General features: G+C 36.2%; 1 protein-coding gene across 3 annotated transcripts in view; it reads right to left on the reverse strand.

Annotated features, from left to right (window-relative positions):
* The window catches only part of si:ch211-185a18.2, a 297,371-nt gene that overhangs the window by 110,312 nt on the left and 171,677 nt on the right, over positions 1–15,382 (reverse strand). For all 3 annotated transcript variants that reach the window (NM_001441598.1, NM_001441597.1, NM_001258228.2), the window contains 2 exons: positions 8,209–8,295; positions 12–190 (listed from right to left, as the gene is read on the reverse strand). In NM_001441598.1, coding sequence (NP_001428527.1) covers positions 12–190; positions 8,209–8,295 — 266 coding nt within the window. The remainder of the gene's footprint in view (positions 1–11; positions 191–8,208; positions 8,296–15,382) is intronic.

Raw genomic sequence — 15,382 nt, forward strand, 5'->3', positions numbered from 1 at the left:
TATGGTCTCACCAGTCCACAAGTCTGTTCTCCAGCGTTTCTCTCTGCTGGATGGTGTTCAGGATGGGCTCAGTGAGAGGTGTAGACTGGGTCGGCACTGGAGGAAACACCGGGCCGTGATAGAGAGCAGCTGGAGGAGACGGCAGACCCTTAAACTCTATAGGAGAGTCTGGAAGCCCACCGTTTGTTTCCTGAATTCAAGACAGCATTGAGGAACATTTTATGAATTTTCTTTTTTTAAATAATTCACAAATGATGTTCTAACAGAGCAAGGAATTATGCACAGTATTTCCTGTACTATTTGTTTTCTTCTGGAAAAAGTCTGAACTGTTTTATTTCAGCTAGAATAAAGCAGTTTTTAATTTTTTTAAATCCATTTCAAGGTCAATGTTATTAGAAACCTCTCTGTTTCGGTTCAAGAACCTCGGAATATTTTCAAAAAATGCTTCATAATGAGCATGGAGCGCTGCGAGCTGAGGCAGGAGTGGGCATGGCTGGTGAAGCAGGGGGACAAAGAGGGGAGCAAACAACTGTTGTCAGTTGGCTAACTAAATGAGACACAAAGCGTGAGGGGACGCCTGATTTTATAGTTTACAAAGTTAAAATGCAAAGAAATAAACAGTCATTTGATGTCCAGCTACATTTGTCATTCGCAGTTTCATATGCACATAACCACAATATGTTATATCATTATGAAGATAATCGTGTTCATATAAACACTATAAATGTGGAGGACTTCTCTTCTCCTCAGTCCCTGGGTCTGAATGCAGAAACAGTGGATAGCAGTGCAGCAGGTCTCTTGCTCCGTCTATTCCAACTATTAGCCCTGCTGGTAATCGGGAGGATTTTAAACATAGCAGCACAAATAGACGATGTGTCTGAATGGTAATGAATTCAACTGATAAAAGACAAAGGCACAAACCCAATTCTATTTTTGTACCCCTTCCCCTTCAAGTGTGAAGAGGAAGGGCTTTAAAATGTACCCTTAAGAAATGGGACAGCACTTCAGCACCTGCATACATCATCATATGTCATCGTGAGCTCTTGCTTTATATGAGATCGAGGATCGCGACTGCTGTAGTTATTCCAGTTGCGTTATTTTTTGGTATTTATCTGCAGGAAATCACTAAAGGCAACGATTTCAGGTTACCATAACAATCTAATGTGGCAATAAGATCGTAACTGTACAAGTGGCCATATTCATCAATGTAAACACAAGAAAAACAACATTAAAATGAACAGTTTTAGCAGACACTGTAAAAAGCTCATTACCAGTTACTAGACTTTTCTGACAGGGTATTCGAGTGTCAGAATGTTGTGGGACTGCTCTACAGGAGTTAATATTAAGCATTATAGAAAGTAAAATTTAGCGGGGTTTTTTAAGCATGACGGTAAAACACGAGAGCAGTTATGAAGATATTAAAAACATTTGTTTGTCATAAAAAATTTGGGTCCCACTTTACATTAAGTGTCCTTAACTACTATGTACTTGCATCAAAAAATAAATACAATATACTTACTGTGTTTATAATGTATTTGAGAACATTTGTGGTGCTTTTTTTGGGATAGAGGTTGGGTTATGGACAGGTTTGGTGGCATGGGTAGGTTTAAGGGTGGGTTAAGGTGTAAGGGATGGTCAACAGTGTATTTACAAATGTAATTAAAAAAAGTTCATTACAGATGTATTTACATACATGTATTTAATCAAGCATAAGTACACAGTAAATACGTGTATTTACACAATAAGTACATTGTAACAAACTATTAACTCCTGTGTAAGTACATATTTGTTAAGTCCACTTAATATAAAGTGGGACCAAAATTTGTAATAATGACAAAAAACAAAAATGTGTGCATCTCCTGACTTCCGGGTGTAGCTATCCAGCTGTTGTGCCTGGTGTAATCTGGGAAATTTTCTTACCCCTTGGTTTCGAGTGTGGTCCTGAAAAAAACTCTCTTTCGAAGGGTATTTAACCCCTCCCCTTAGCCCTATGCCTTCAAAATAAGTGAACGAGCAAAACGAAGGGTAGGGGTAAAGGAAGGACTGAGGGGTAGAATTGGGATTGGGCCAAAGTTCTCCATTTCTCATAGAGCTCTCCCGACAAAAATGCTTGCTGCAAACCAACAGCTTTGCTGTTTCGGCCCTGACAGCATCGCGGGGAAAAACATGCAACAAACCCATGAATCAAGAAAACAATCACATATGACCCTTTATGAACAGCTAAATACTCCTTGCCATGCGCAAACGCGCTCTCACCCAGTCTAACAACTCGGCAGGTCTGCCTTGCCTTCGGAAAGCAAGTGCTCTCATGAATACTTAGGATGCAGGGTCTTCTCATAGGATAAGAAAATTCAGCTATGAATAATGATGAGAAACCGACGCATCATAACTTTAAAAGCAGATGTGGCTCCGTCACCGATTTTGATCCCGCCCTAAAAAATTATTTTAAACCTGGACGATGAAACTAGCTGACAAAAGCTCAAAATTATCCAATTTCCCCACAATTAAAGCTGACAGGTGCTAACGCTGTCCTAATTGATGCTCAGCACACAAATTTGTTAAAATTTCAAAAAAAGTTCTCCAGGGTGTCTTGGATTGTCTAAAGAACAAACTATCATTATACAATGATTTGCCTATTTACCCTAACTTAACCTAGTTAAGCCTTTAAATATCACTATAAGCTGTATAGAAGTGTCTTGAAATATATCTAGTCAAATATTATTTACTGTAATCATAGCAAAGATAAAAGAAGTTTTATCTTTATTATAAAACTATCATGTTTGTAAAAGTGTTAAAAAAATCTTCTTTCTGTTTAACAGAAATTGGGGAGGAAATTGGAAATTCAGAAGGTCTAATAATTCAGACTTCCACTCTAAATCTGCCAACAGAAGAGACTTACTGACAACACGCTACAACAAAAAATACCCCTGACAGCTTACTGGATCGGATATTTAACTTTCAACGCAAATGACAGCAAATAAAAGTGCACACCGTGTGCCGTGGGGTAATGGCAAACATATGTTAGTCTGAGTGCAATTTTCAGTGGTCATTACGGTCTTAGCAGAAGGGAAGGAAAGCAGGACGTTTGTCTTGTATAATTCCATGGCTGGATCCGCGAGCCAGCTTTCAACATTTCGGTCATTGGTTTGGATAATGCTCAGATTCCTTTGGCTCGGACTCAGGGAGGTCTGTGTAAGGAGCGATTAGCTCATTTCCAGTGGCCGGCCGCCAGAGGAAAAAAAAAAATAGAGAGGGAGAAATGCATTCTGCCAGGCGGGCGCTGGGCCCGTTTGAAGTTTATGGCTCCATCAGAACTGGCCGAGCCAAAGCTGAGGCACTGGAGACCTCAGAGGAATGACATTTTAGGAGCTGGCAGGGGTCCGTGTCCGCGGTCCAAGAGAGGAGAGAGAGAACTTGCTCACCGGGGTCTGGACTTAAGTAGCTGTGGCCTTTATTTGGTTGTTGGGAAAACTACAAGTGGGCCGAATACATGCCAGTCCCTGAAAACACACTTAATTATGTGCAACACACTCAAATTTTTATGGCTCTGAGTGTTTGGAAAATGTTTATATTTCTGAGCTCATAACTCCGATCCTAATTGCCATTCGAACAATTAGAGAGTCAAAGTAAAAAAGGACTTTTTATAGTTGTACGACTGCCAACAGACAGAAGACACTCGATTTGTAGACATGTGCTGAAGTAACAGTCCTCTGAAAGGTTGCTAGGGTCTTCTGGAAAGTTTCCAGCTTTCTATGATTTTCTAGTCTTTGGATTTGGCTCAGTCCAAGTCTTTGACATTTTTTTTCATCTGTTTATCCTCCACTAGAGTGAAAAATTACTTAGAATAGTAGCAACTTTAGCAAATCAAAGGATAGCACATGTTGTTCTAGATAAGCTTCGATGATAATAAAACGGCTTCAAATCATTAACTTTACAATGATAAAATGCAGCCTGACTGTCGTGAACTTGCTGAAGCTATGGATTAAAGTAAATCATTCTGTACATAATGTTTTGTAAATGTCCGGTAGCTGTGGATTTGCATTTTATGCATCACCAAGGACCACCGATTTAGCTGAAAACACTTTTTATTGTTCTACTGGTAAAAAAAAGTCACATATCGGCAAATTGACATTTTTGGGTGTATCCGAAAATCGGAAACATTTTATTTTATGCAGCTGATTTGATTTGATTTGATTTCAGGGTTTCTTCAAGTCAAATTTAAGACTTTTTAAGACAACTTCAAGACCATTATTAATGAAATTTTAGACTTAGACAGAGCTAAACACTAAGGATTTTTTTCTAATGGTCCAGTTTAGTAAATAGTTTTTAATGGAAGATTACTGTATGTTAAGGGATGTGTTGCTTTAGTATTATTTCCCTGATTAAGAAATTTATTTTAGAGAATTTGCTGTAGAAATGTCTACATTGTAAAAAAAAAAAAAAAAATCCTGGTGGCCTTAAATTTTAAGCTGAATAAAATTAACCTTATGAGTCCATTGAACTTATATTATGTTAAACTGACTTATAAGAGCTCGCGTAACTTATCAAATTAAGTTAAAACATGGTTAATAACGGTTTTAATAACGGTAATATAATAATAACGTGTTTAATAACGGTAAATGGTTTTAATAAAGTACAATGAACTAAAAACATGCTGTCAGAACTAATTGATCATATATTTTTTACAGTGTAACAGTTGTTGTGAATTGTTTCTATTTGCAATATAAAAACAAACGTAAATATAAAAGGTTTATAGATGATTGGGTGTTGACCAGATTATAGCTTTACTTGGACATAGGGAAAATAAGACCTTTAAGACAATATTTCAGTGAATTTAAGACTTTTTAAGGCCTAAAGTTTTGTTTTTCTGAAATTTAAGACTTTTTAAGACCCAGCAGAGACCCTGGATTTGGGATTCAGTGCAAATTAACTGCTTAAAAAGAGTTTGAATTTATTATTACTTGATAGTATTTATTTATTTAAAATACTGCAAAGAGTGGCACCAGACAAAGCTTTTTTTATAAACAGGGCTCAGCATAATTAAGTTTCTCAGTGAATATAGGCAATGTATTTTGGTTCATTTAAAGAAAACAGATTTAATAAACAGATGTATTTATTAAAATCATATTTTAGTCACCAAATATATTTAGAAATTGAAAAAATACAATTAAATTCAAGCAAAATATAGCAAAAAAATTAGAACCTACAAAATTTCAACTAAATTTTTCAATTTTTTTGCTTCTCTTGATTTCTCCACTTTTTTTATTTGTATTTTACATTTTCCCCTAACATGTACATTTGGATGTACTAGTTTTAGACCGTTATCGTAAGTTATTTTGTTAGATAGGTTCCAGATTTGGCTTCAGTACTGACTAATCTAATGTAGATGCACAAATATAACACTGTATAGCTTACTATTAAAATTATGAATTTATATGAGAGATTTGTAAGGGGTGTACTTATATTTGCTGACCACTGTAGAACCAAAATCAAACAAAAAGTGCTTCAGAGATAATTAATTCATCTGTGCTCTTTGGACAAGGAATTCATAAAAATAAACAACAAAATCATGAGTCCAAGGCACTCGAAAAGTAAATGTTTAAGGGTTTTTCAAGAGCGCTGGACCTATGATATGGCTGTAAAGCTTTTAAATAGATTGAATCAACAATATGTATCAAAATGGTTGAGAACAAGTGATATATAAATCTACAACCAATGGAAAAATAAAAATAAAAAAAAGTACCACATGAACAAAAAATAAATACAGACATTATAAATATATGCTTACACTCACTATGACATCCTCAAAATGTTCATATTTCACAACATTTCTGAGCCAAACGTCTCTCATGTCATATTCATAATAATGCCAAACATCTAAGAGCAACTTAACACCTTCGGCACATCAATGCAAAACAATTTCTCTCTACTGCAAAGCCTCAGCGAACCGAGCTTCCTCGTAGACGATGAGTCTCCTTCTCAAACCAAAAGGGGTCACTGTGGAACAGCTCATGCATTTCTGGAGCGCCAACCCCATCCATGAATCTTCATTCTCATTATAAACACTCGTTTTCCCAGCATCTTCCACAAAAGCTTTTGAGAACAACACAGATTTGCCTGCCTCCACCTCCCGTCTAATGACTGCTATGCTATTTCGGTGCTAACTGACGCTTTGCCCTTGTACGACCGAGTGGCAGGAATCGGCCCAATGCTCAATATGCGGGGCGTCCTATGCTGCTTGTTAACGGTAAATATGAGGGGTTTACGTCTCCATGTGCATGCTCAAGTGATCCTCAAATCCTTAAGACTAATATCGGCAATGCACCACACACCCCTTCCATACCAATTCACTGAAAAGCCAATTTAGCTGCACATATTGTAATTAGTTTAATTCTCAACCCATGAACGATATTTTAAACTCTCATCCATTCTCTGGTCTTCGTTAATTACAGAAACTGATGTTCTCCTTCAGCCTTTGGCTTTGAGAATCTCATTATTGGAGCGCGGAGGCATTGATGGCCAATATTTTCCTGAGGAGGAAACGTGGAGAATGAGCATATTTGTAGATTGGGAATGAAGTAGGAAAGCGGTGGATATCCATGATAGTATATATCATGCTATTATTTGTTCCTCCTGTGGATGCCGATGCTGCTGGTTTCCAACATTCTTCAGAATATCTTATTTTGTGTTGAACAGAACAAAATCATAAAGGTTTAGAACCATTTGAGGGTGAGTAAATGTTGATGAAATGTTCATTTTTAGGAAAAATACCCCTTTAATTTTTTAATCTACCAATCAGAATCAAGCATTTAACGAGTCCTTGAAAGTTATCACATGACCTCTGAAGACTCATAACGTGCACAAGTTACATGGTTTTCTTTAAAAGTGCTGTTATGGTAATCTTTCTAGAAGCTAATTATCATTTTATACTTTTATTTGTAAGAAAAAGAGAAGCATGAACATTCTTCGAAAAAACTCTTTTTGTGTCCCACTGATGAAAGAGAGTAATAGAAGTTAGGAATGACTTGAGGATGAGTAAAAGATACTAGAACTACATACATTTTTGATAGAACAAAAATATTAATGTTGACAACACACACACACAGACCCTACAATATAAATTCACTAAAAAGCCAATTTAGCTGCACATATTCGATTCTTTTTTATTCTTAACCCATGAACAATATTTTAAACTCTCATCCATTCTCTGGTCTTCGTTAATTACAGAAATTGATATTCTACATCAGCCTTTGGCTTTGAGAATCTTATTATTGGAGCGCGGAGGCATTGATGGCCAATGTTTTCTAAATTACCCATTCAAATTTTCCATCAACCAATCAAAATAAAGCATTCAACAAGTCCTGGAAAGTTATCACATGACCCTTAAAGACTTTTACAAGGATTACATGGATTACTTTGTTACTGCTGTAACATTTTTAGAAGCCAATTATTTCTTTACGCTTTCATTTGTAAGAAAAGCAGTAGCATGAACATTCTTCGAAACATCTCTTTTTGTGTTCCATGGAAGAAAAAACATCATACAATGCTCATCCATTGTATGGTCTTCGTTAAATACAGAAAACAATACTTTTCCTCAGCCTTTGGATTAGAAAATCTCATCATTGGAGTGCGTAGGCATTGATGGCCAATATTTTCTGAATTACCCCTTTAATTTCTCCATCAACCAATCAGAATCAAGCATTCAACAAGTCCTGGAAAGTTATCACATGACCTCTGAAGACTTGTTATATAGTGCAAAAGTTACATGGATTACTTTGTAAATGCTGTAATGTTTTTAGAAGCCAATTATTTTTTTAAGCTTTCATTTGGAAGAGCATGAGAAGCATGAACATTCTTCGAAACATCTCTTTTTGTGTTCCAAGGAGGAAAAAACGTCATACAACGCTCATTCATTCTCTGGTCTTCTTTAATTACAGAAAACAATGTTTTTCCTCAGCCTTTAGCTTTGAAAAGCTTATTATTGGAGCGCGGAGGCATTGATGGCCAATATTTTCCAGAGTAGAAGGACACATGGAGATTGGGCATTTGTGTAGTTGGGTCAAACTGCAAATGAAGTAGGAAAGCAGTGGATATCAGTTGATGTCCTCAGGGTGGACACCAGACTGTGAAGTGACCTTTACGTTATAAGCTGGAGTGAGCGTGTGTGTGTGTGTGTGTGGGCTGAAATGTGCTTTTAATTGAATGTACCTGGCTGATGTCGGCTTGGGCCAAGAAATTGGTTCCGGGGAAGATGTTTTCCTCCTGATCTTCATGAGCATGTGGATCCTCAGTGGCCTGGAAAGCAATGATACAGAGACAGAGGTCAGGAAGCAAAATGGCTTCTGGAGATTACAAAATTCATCAACAGCTGAGGAGATTAGAAAGTGTGCGAGCTCATAAAATGACAGAAACAAAAGAAGAAGGTGTAGCTGTAATTGTGGGCTATAGCATGAGGTTTTAATTAGAATAAAAAATTATGGATTTATTTCAGGAAAACATATTTTAGATCTTACTGTGAACTTTTTATCCATGCATATGTTTAATAAAAAAAGACTCTTGTGAAGTTCATTGGATTTATTCAATCATTTAATCCATCGAAACGTTTTTCATTTGTCGATGATTCATTTCATTGGGATGTAATTTACAATAAAGAACAGAAGTTACACTCAAGTTTCATAACTTTGAAGGAACAGTTGAGATTTCCGACATTACTCATCCTCAAGTCTTTCAATAAAACATTGAGGAATTAGTCAGAGCCTTATGTAAAGAATAATTGAAGACGGGCCCTGAATGATTAGAAAGGCATGCGCTTATAGATACAGAAACATGAGGGAAAGCATGAGAAAAATAGCATGTGCTTTATCATAAATTATTTTCAAAATGTGTGGAATAAACTGGGAAATTCTTTACCATTTTAATTCATTCCACTGTCTAATGTACACTTACTGGCCACTTTATTAGGTACACCTGTCCACCTGCTTGTTAATGCAAATTTCTAATCAGCCAATCACATGGCAGCAACTCAAATGGATTTACATGTTTAAGATGATCTGGTCAAACTAAGCTTTAGAAAGGGGAAGAAAGGTGATTTAAGTGACTATCCAGAAATATCCAGTGAGCAGCGTTTCTGTGGGTGCAAATGCCTTGTTGAGGCCAGAGGTCAGAGGCGAATGGCCAGACTGGTTCAAGCTGATAAAAGGGCAACAGTAACTCAAATAACCATTGTTACAACCGAGGTATGCAGAAGAGCATTTCTGAACACACAACACGTCCAACCTTGAGGCGGATTCTTTCTTATAACTTAGTGATGTTTAACTGTTTGAAGCTATTTAGCAGAAAACAACTGGCCTTCAAGGTACAGTTCACCCTAAAATCTAAATTCTGTCATTATTTACTCATCTGTCACTTGTTTCACATCTGCTTGAGTTTCATTCTTCTGATGAACACAAAAGAAGATATTTTGAGGAATTATTTAAAGCAGCAGCCATTGACTTTCATGGTATTTGTTTGTTCCTACAATGGATGTTGATAGCTGCTGGTTTCCAACATTCTTCAGAATAACTTGTTTTGAGTTAAAAATAATAATAATAATAAAATCATAAAGGTTTAAAACCACTTGAGGGTGAGTAACTGATGAGGAAATTTTTAAAGTGAACTACCCCATTTAAATTTGTCAGCAACCAAATCAGAATCAAGCATTCAACAAGCCCTGGAATATACACTTAACATATGACCACTGAAGGCTTGTTTTATAGTGCACAAGTTACATGATTTACTTTAATAGTGATGTTATAATTACCTTTTTAGAACCCAAATATTGTTTTATACTTTCATTTGTAAGAAAAAGAGAAGCATGGACATTCTTCGAAACATCTCTTTTTGTTTCTCACTGAAAAAAGATTGCCATACAAGATTGGAACGACTTGAGGATGTGTAAATATATTACACATGCACTCACACATATATACAATAACACATGGTCTAATTAACCATTATATCTATTGATAATGCACGAAAGATTCAAGAGTGTCTCAACGAATCATTGAATCAATAAATCTTTCAGTGCAAGGACATGAACTGTAACTGTTTAAGAGATGTGCGTGTGTGTGTGTGTGTGTGTCTGTATAAGTGTGTATAAGTGTGTAAGAGAGAGAAAATCAGCCATCAGTTTTCCAGGTCTTTGTCTCATGCACAGAAGCCTGGTCTCCATGGTAACAGAGAGCTGATCTGCTCATGTGAATGAGAACTACGTGTGCTGAGTACGCCAGACAGATACAGTTATATGCTGCTTTTCTATTGCATTGTCCTGCTAAAGCACCTGAATTAAACTTTAAAACATTTTTTTAACCATTAATTTATTGCTTTTTATTGCTTTTTTATTTATTCTTTTGACCACTTATAGCATCCTGAGGACTAATGCTTGATATACATGATTATGAAAATGTAGAAATGACTGTGACATTAAAATATTGTACCATTCAGAACAATTAAATAAAGATAGAAAGATACAAGGATGGATGGATTGAATGGATGGATGGATGGATAAAAGGATAGAATGACGGACAGACAGACGAATAGAACGACGGACGGACGGACGGACGGACGGACGGACGGACGGACGGACGGACAGACAGACAGACAGACAGACAGACAGACAGACAGACAGACAGACAGATAGATAGATAGATAGATAGATAGATAGATAGAAATGACTGTGACATTAAAATATTGTACCATTCAGAACAATTAAATAAAGATAGAAAGATACAAGGATGGATGGATTGAATGGATGGATGGATGGATAAAAGGATAGAATGACGGACAGACAGACGAATAGAACGACGGACGGACGGACGGACGGACGGACGGACGGACGGACGGACGGACGGACGGACGGACGGACGGACGGACGGACGGACGGACGGACGGACGGACGGACGGACGGACGGACGGACGGACGGACGGACGGACGGACGGACGGACGGACGGACGGACGGACGGACAGACAGACAGACAGACAGACAGACAGACAGACAGACAGACAGATAGATAGATAGATAGATAGATAGATAGATAGAAAGGATAGAACGACGGACAGATGGAGAGACAGACAGACAGACAGACAGACAGACAGACAGACAGACAGACAGACAGACAGACAGACAGACAGACAGACAGACAGACAGATAGATAGATAGATAGATAGATAGATAGATAGATAGATAGATAGATAGATAGATAGATAGATAGATAGATAGATAGATAGATAGATGAAAGGATAGAACGACGGACAGACGGACAGACAGACAGACAGACAGACAGACAGACAGACAGACAGACAGACAGACAGACAGACAGACAGACAGATAGATAGATAGATAGATAGATAGATAGATAGATAGATAGATAGATAGATAGATAGATAGATAGATAAATAGATAGATAGATAGATGAAAGGATAGAACGACGGACAGACAGACAGACAGACAGATAGACAGATAGATAGATAGATAGATAGATAGATAGATAGATAGATAGATAGATAGATAGATAGATAGATAGATAGATAGATAGATAGATAGATAGATGAAAGGATAGAATGACGGACAGACAGACAGACAGACAGACAGATAGACAGATAGACAGATAGATAGATAGATAGATAGATAGATAGATAGATAGATAGATAGATAGATAGATAGATAGATAGATAGATAGATAGATAGATAGATAGATGAAAGGATAGAACGACGGACAGACAGACAGACAGACAGACAGATAGACAGATAGACAGATAGATAGATAGATAGATAGATAGATAGATAGATAGATAGATAGATAGATAGATAGATAGATAGATAGATAGATAGATAGATAGATAGATAGATACGTAGGTGTGAATGTGTAAATTATTCAGAGATGGACTGAATTAAACATGATAATAATTTAAATAAATGCTGTTCAAATCAGCCTAAAATATATATATATCATGGTTTCCATAGAAATGTAAGATGCTTCTGTCAAAAACACATCTAAGCAACCTATGCTAGCTCCATATATCTCACATCACTCTTTTCTGCTTGCATAATAAAACTGTCATGCTTAAATGAGTATTTTATATTGTATTTACTGATTTTCTTTTCGGTGGTTTAATCTACAATCAGTCAAAGCATCTTCTTTCCTGACTACTCTGTCCTAGTTTTCAGTGCGATAGTTATTTACTGTGCTATTACACTGAATCTATACGGTGCGTGTGGAGTGACTGCATCAGAGCTGCGGACTCAGACGAGACTGCAGTAAACGTGCTGCAGTGAGCCCCACAAACACAAGATTACTTACTATTCTGCTCACACGCATTTGCACAACCACTCGCGCATTTAAACAACGAAAAGAGCTGCGAGTGAAAGGAGCGGTTGGTTATTTTGCCACCGAATCGAAAAATAACAGAACAGTTCCTTTGTACAGTCCTTCTGTCTGTCATCATTTTTCTCACCCTCGTGTTGCTCCAAACCCGAATGACTTTCTTTCTTCTGCGGAAAATGAAAAAGGAAGAATTGAGGACACGAGGATTCAATTCTCTAAACTGACCCGATTCATTGAGGAATCAGAACTTTGACTCGGAAATCTGGTTAACAAAGCTGAGAGAAAGTCAGTAGTAATTGTGCAGAAATTATTTATTTTTATGATAATGTTATTGCGGTTTTTCAGGCTTTCACATGCCCATTAGGGTTGGATATCGTTTGTTTTGTTTTTTTTTCGATACCGATGCTGAATCGATACTTTTAAAACGATACCGGTGCCAAAACGGTGCCTGAACCAATACGGTAACACTTTATAATAACTACACACTATTAATCATTTGTTAAGCATTAGCAAATAGTGAATTCATTATCCGTTAAGCATTAACTCTACATTAATAAACGTTAGTAAGCAGTTTATAACTGCTGCTACAAATGCTCTATTCTTGACTTATAACCACATTTAAAATGTGCTTAATAATTGTATTTTCATACTTAGTAAATGATTTATTTTTCATTACTAAATTAAGTATCGCATTATTTACTAACCAGGAGTATTTAAGAGTAGTTGAGGGTTTTTAGGATCATTCAGAATAAGTTAGTAAATGATTAATAAACTATTGAAATTAACGTTTATATGTCTTATTATTCAGGCATATACTAATAGTCAACTAATATGTTAATAAATGCTTTATTAACTCAACTTCATGCAGTTTTGTGACCTAATCTAAAGTGAGGACTATTTATGATTTATAAATCCCTTATAAATGACAAATAAATGCTCAGAATCAAATGAACTATAATCTTTGCAATCTTTTCTAAAATGTAAAATTACTGTAAAGTTTAAACATTGCTGAATAACAGGAGTGTCAAAATACAACAAAACTGGATAAAACAACAATATAATAATTGAACAATTTAATAAAATGTAATGTTTAAACACTATAGTGATTTTATTTTAGATCAGGTTGCAAAGATTTTTTATTTGAAGTACAGTTTCATTTGTGTATCTTTAATTGAATAAGAATGAATAATGTCACTTTTTCCTGTTTAGAATTTAACTGAGCCTTTATTTGTCATTTATAAAGGATTTATAAAGCATGAACAGTCCTCACTTTAGATTAGGTCACAAAACTAGGTGAAGTTGAGTTAATAAAGCATTTATTAACACACATAGTAACCATTAATATATGCCTGAATAATAAGACATATAAACGTTAATTTCAATAGTTTATTAATCATTTACTAACTCATGCTGAATGATCCTAAAAACCCTCAACTACTCTTAAATACAACTGGTTAGTAAATAATGCGATACTTAATTTAGTAATGAAAAATAAATCATTTACTAAGTATGAAAATACAATTATTAAGCACATTTTAAATGTGGTTATAAGTCAAGAATAGAGCATTTGTAGCAGCAGTTATAAACTGCTTACTAACGTTTATTAATGTAGAGTTAATGCTTAACGGATAATGAATTCACTATTTGCTAATGCTTAACAAATGATTTATAGTGTGTAGTTATTATAAAGTGTTACCAAAAGATTTATTATAACAATATAATTTAATGTAGGTTATTGAATCAAAAAACAGAGTTAACTATACTGTGGTATTGTTGTGAAAATTAACTTTAACCCTTTATTCCCTGCAGCGAATCTCCATCTGTCAGTGATAGTCATCTTTGTGTCATGATCAGTTCCGTGATCCCCCCCACGCCCTGCTAATGTGTGAAGGGAAAGGCGGATTCACATTTTACCGAATCCGGGGCTACATATTTGGCGATGCACTGTATCGATGTCGAAGCGTTCAAGCAAAAGATCTGAACCCAACACTAATCTTTTTTTTTTTTTTCTCGATTCTGAGTCGACCATTTTGTAAAGAATCAATAGTTTTAGACACAATTCACTTTAAGATTTAAACCTCAGCTGATGTTTTCCTTCACTTATAGCTGTGTTACACACTAAATGGAAGCTCATTTCAAAAATAATAGGGGCTCTTGAACTTGCAATGTTTACAGCATGCTTATTCACATTTTTCAAAGTTGTACAGGTTTAGAAGGATCTATGGGTGTGTAAAGGACGACAGAATTTCATTCTTTTTGGTGAACAATCCCTCCATGCTCGTATAGGTCTACAAAAGTCAATCTATCACAATATTTTCTCAATGAACAAGAGTGGGTTTTGTAACAGTAAGAGCCAGCGGTGACTGCAATGCACTCTAAATGTCAAGTCTCAGAGGACTGAAGTATCATATGCTTTAAGAACAAGCACCGTGAGACTTCTTAGTCATATTTCATTCTCTCTGTTTGACAGGCCTCAGGCTGGTGGGAGTGAAGAGAAGGATCTGTGGGTTTGTGACTGTCTGTCCTTGCCTGTGTGTGTGTGTACACTCTGGGGTCTGCCAGTCTGATGAGTCATGGGCATTAACTGGGCACAGACTGAGTGCTGAATGCAGCCATGCTGAGCTGGCAGACCAGAACAACTCTGCTGAGACGCATTAGGCAGAGGATCTGAGGGGAAGATGTATGATTTGCATTCACACGCACAGAAATACATGGACAGACATGCTAATTATGTTCTTCATATTATTTGTAAACCAGAGTATATTGAATAACTGTGGCAAGCTCGTTTGTAATGTATAGCCTTGAATGCATCAGTATGTTACAACAACAACTAGTACTGCTATGACGACGATAACTACTACTACTACTACTGCTACTAATACAAATAATATTAATACTACTAACAATAATAATGATAACATATGCATTAGAAAGAGGAACTAAGGGGAAGATGCATGATTTGCATTCGTACGCACAGAAAAACATGGACAGACATGCTAATTGTGTTCATAATGTTCAT

The sequence above is a fragment of the Danio rerio genome, chromosome 17 (genome assembly GCF_052040795.2).
Source record: "Danio rerio strain M-AB ecotype USA chromosome 17, GRCz13ab, whole genome shotgun sequence".
NCBI classification, from domain to species: domain Eukaryota; kingdom Metazoa; phylum Chordata; class Actinopteri; order Cypriniformes; family Danionidae; genus Danio; species Danio rerio.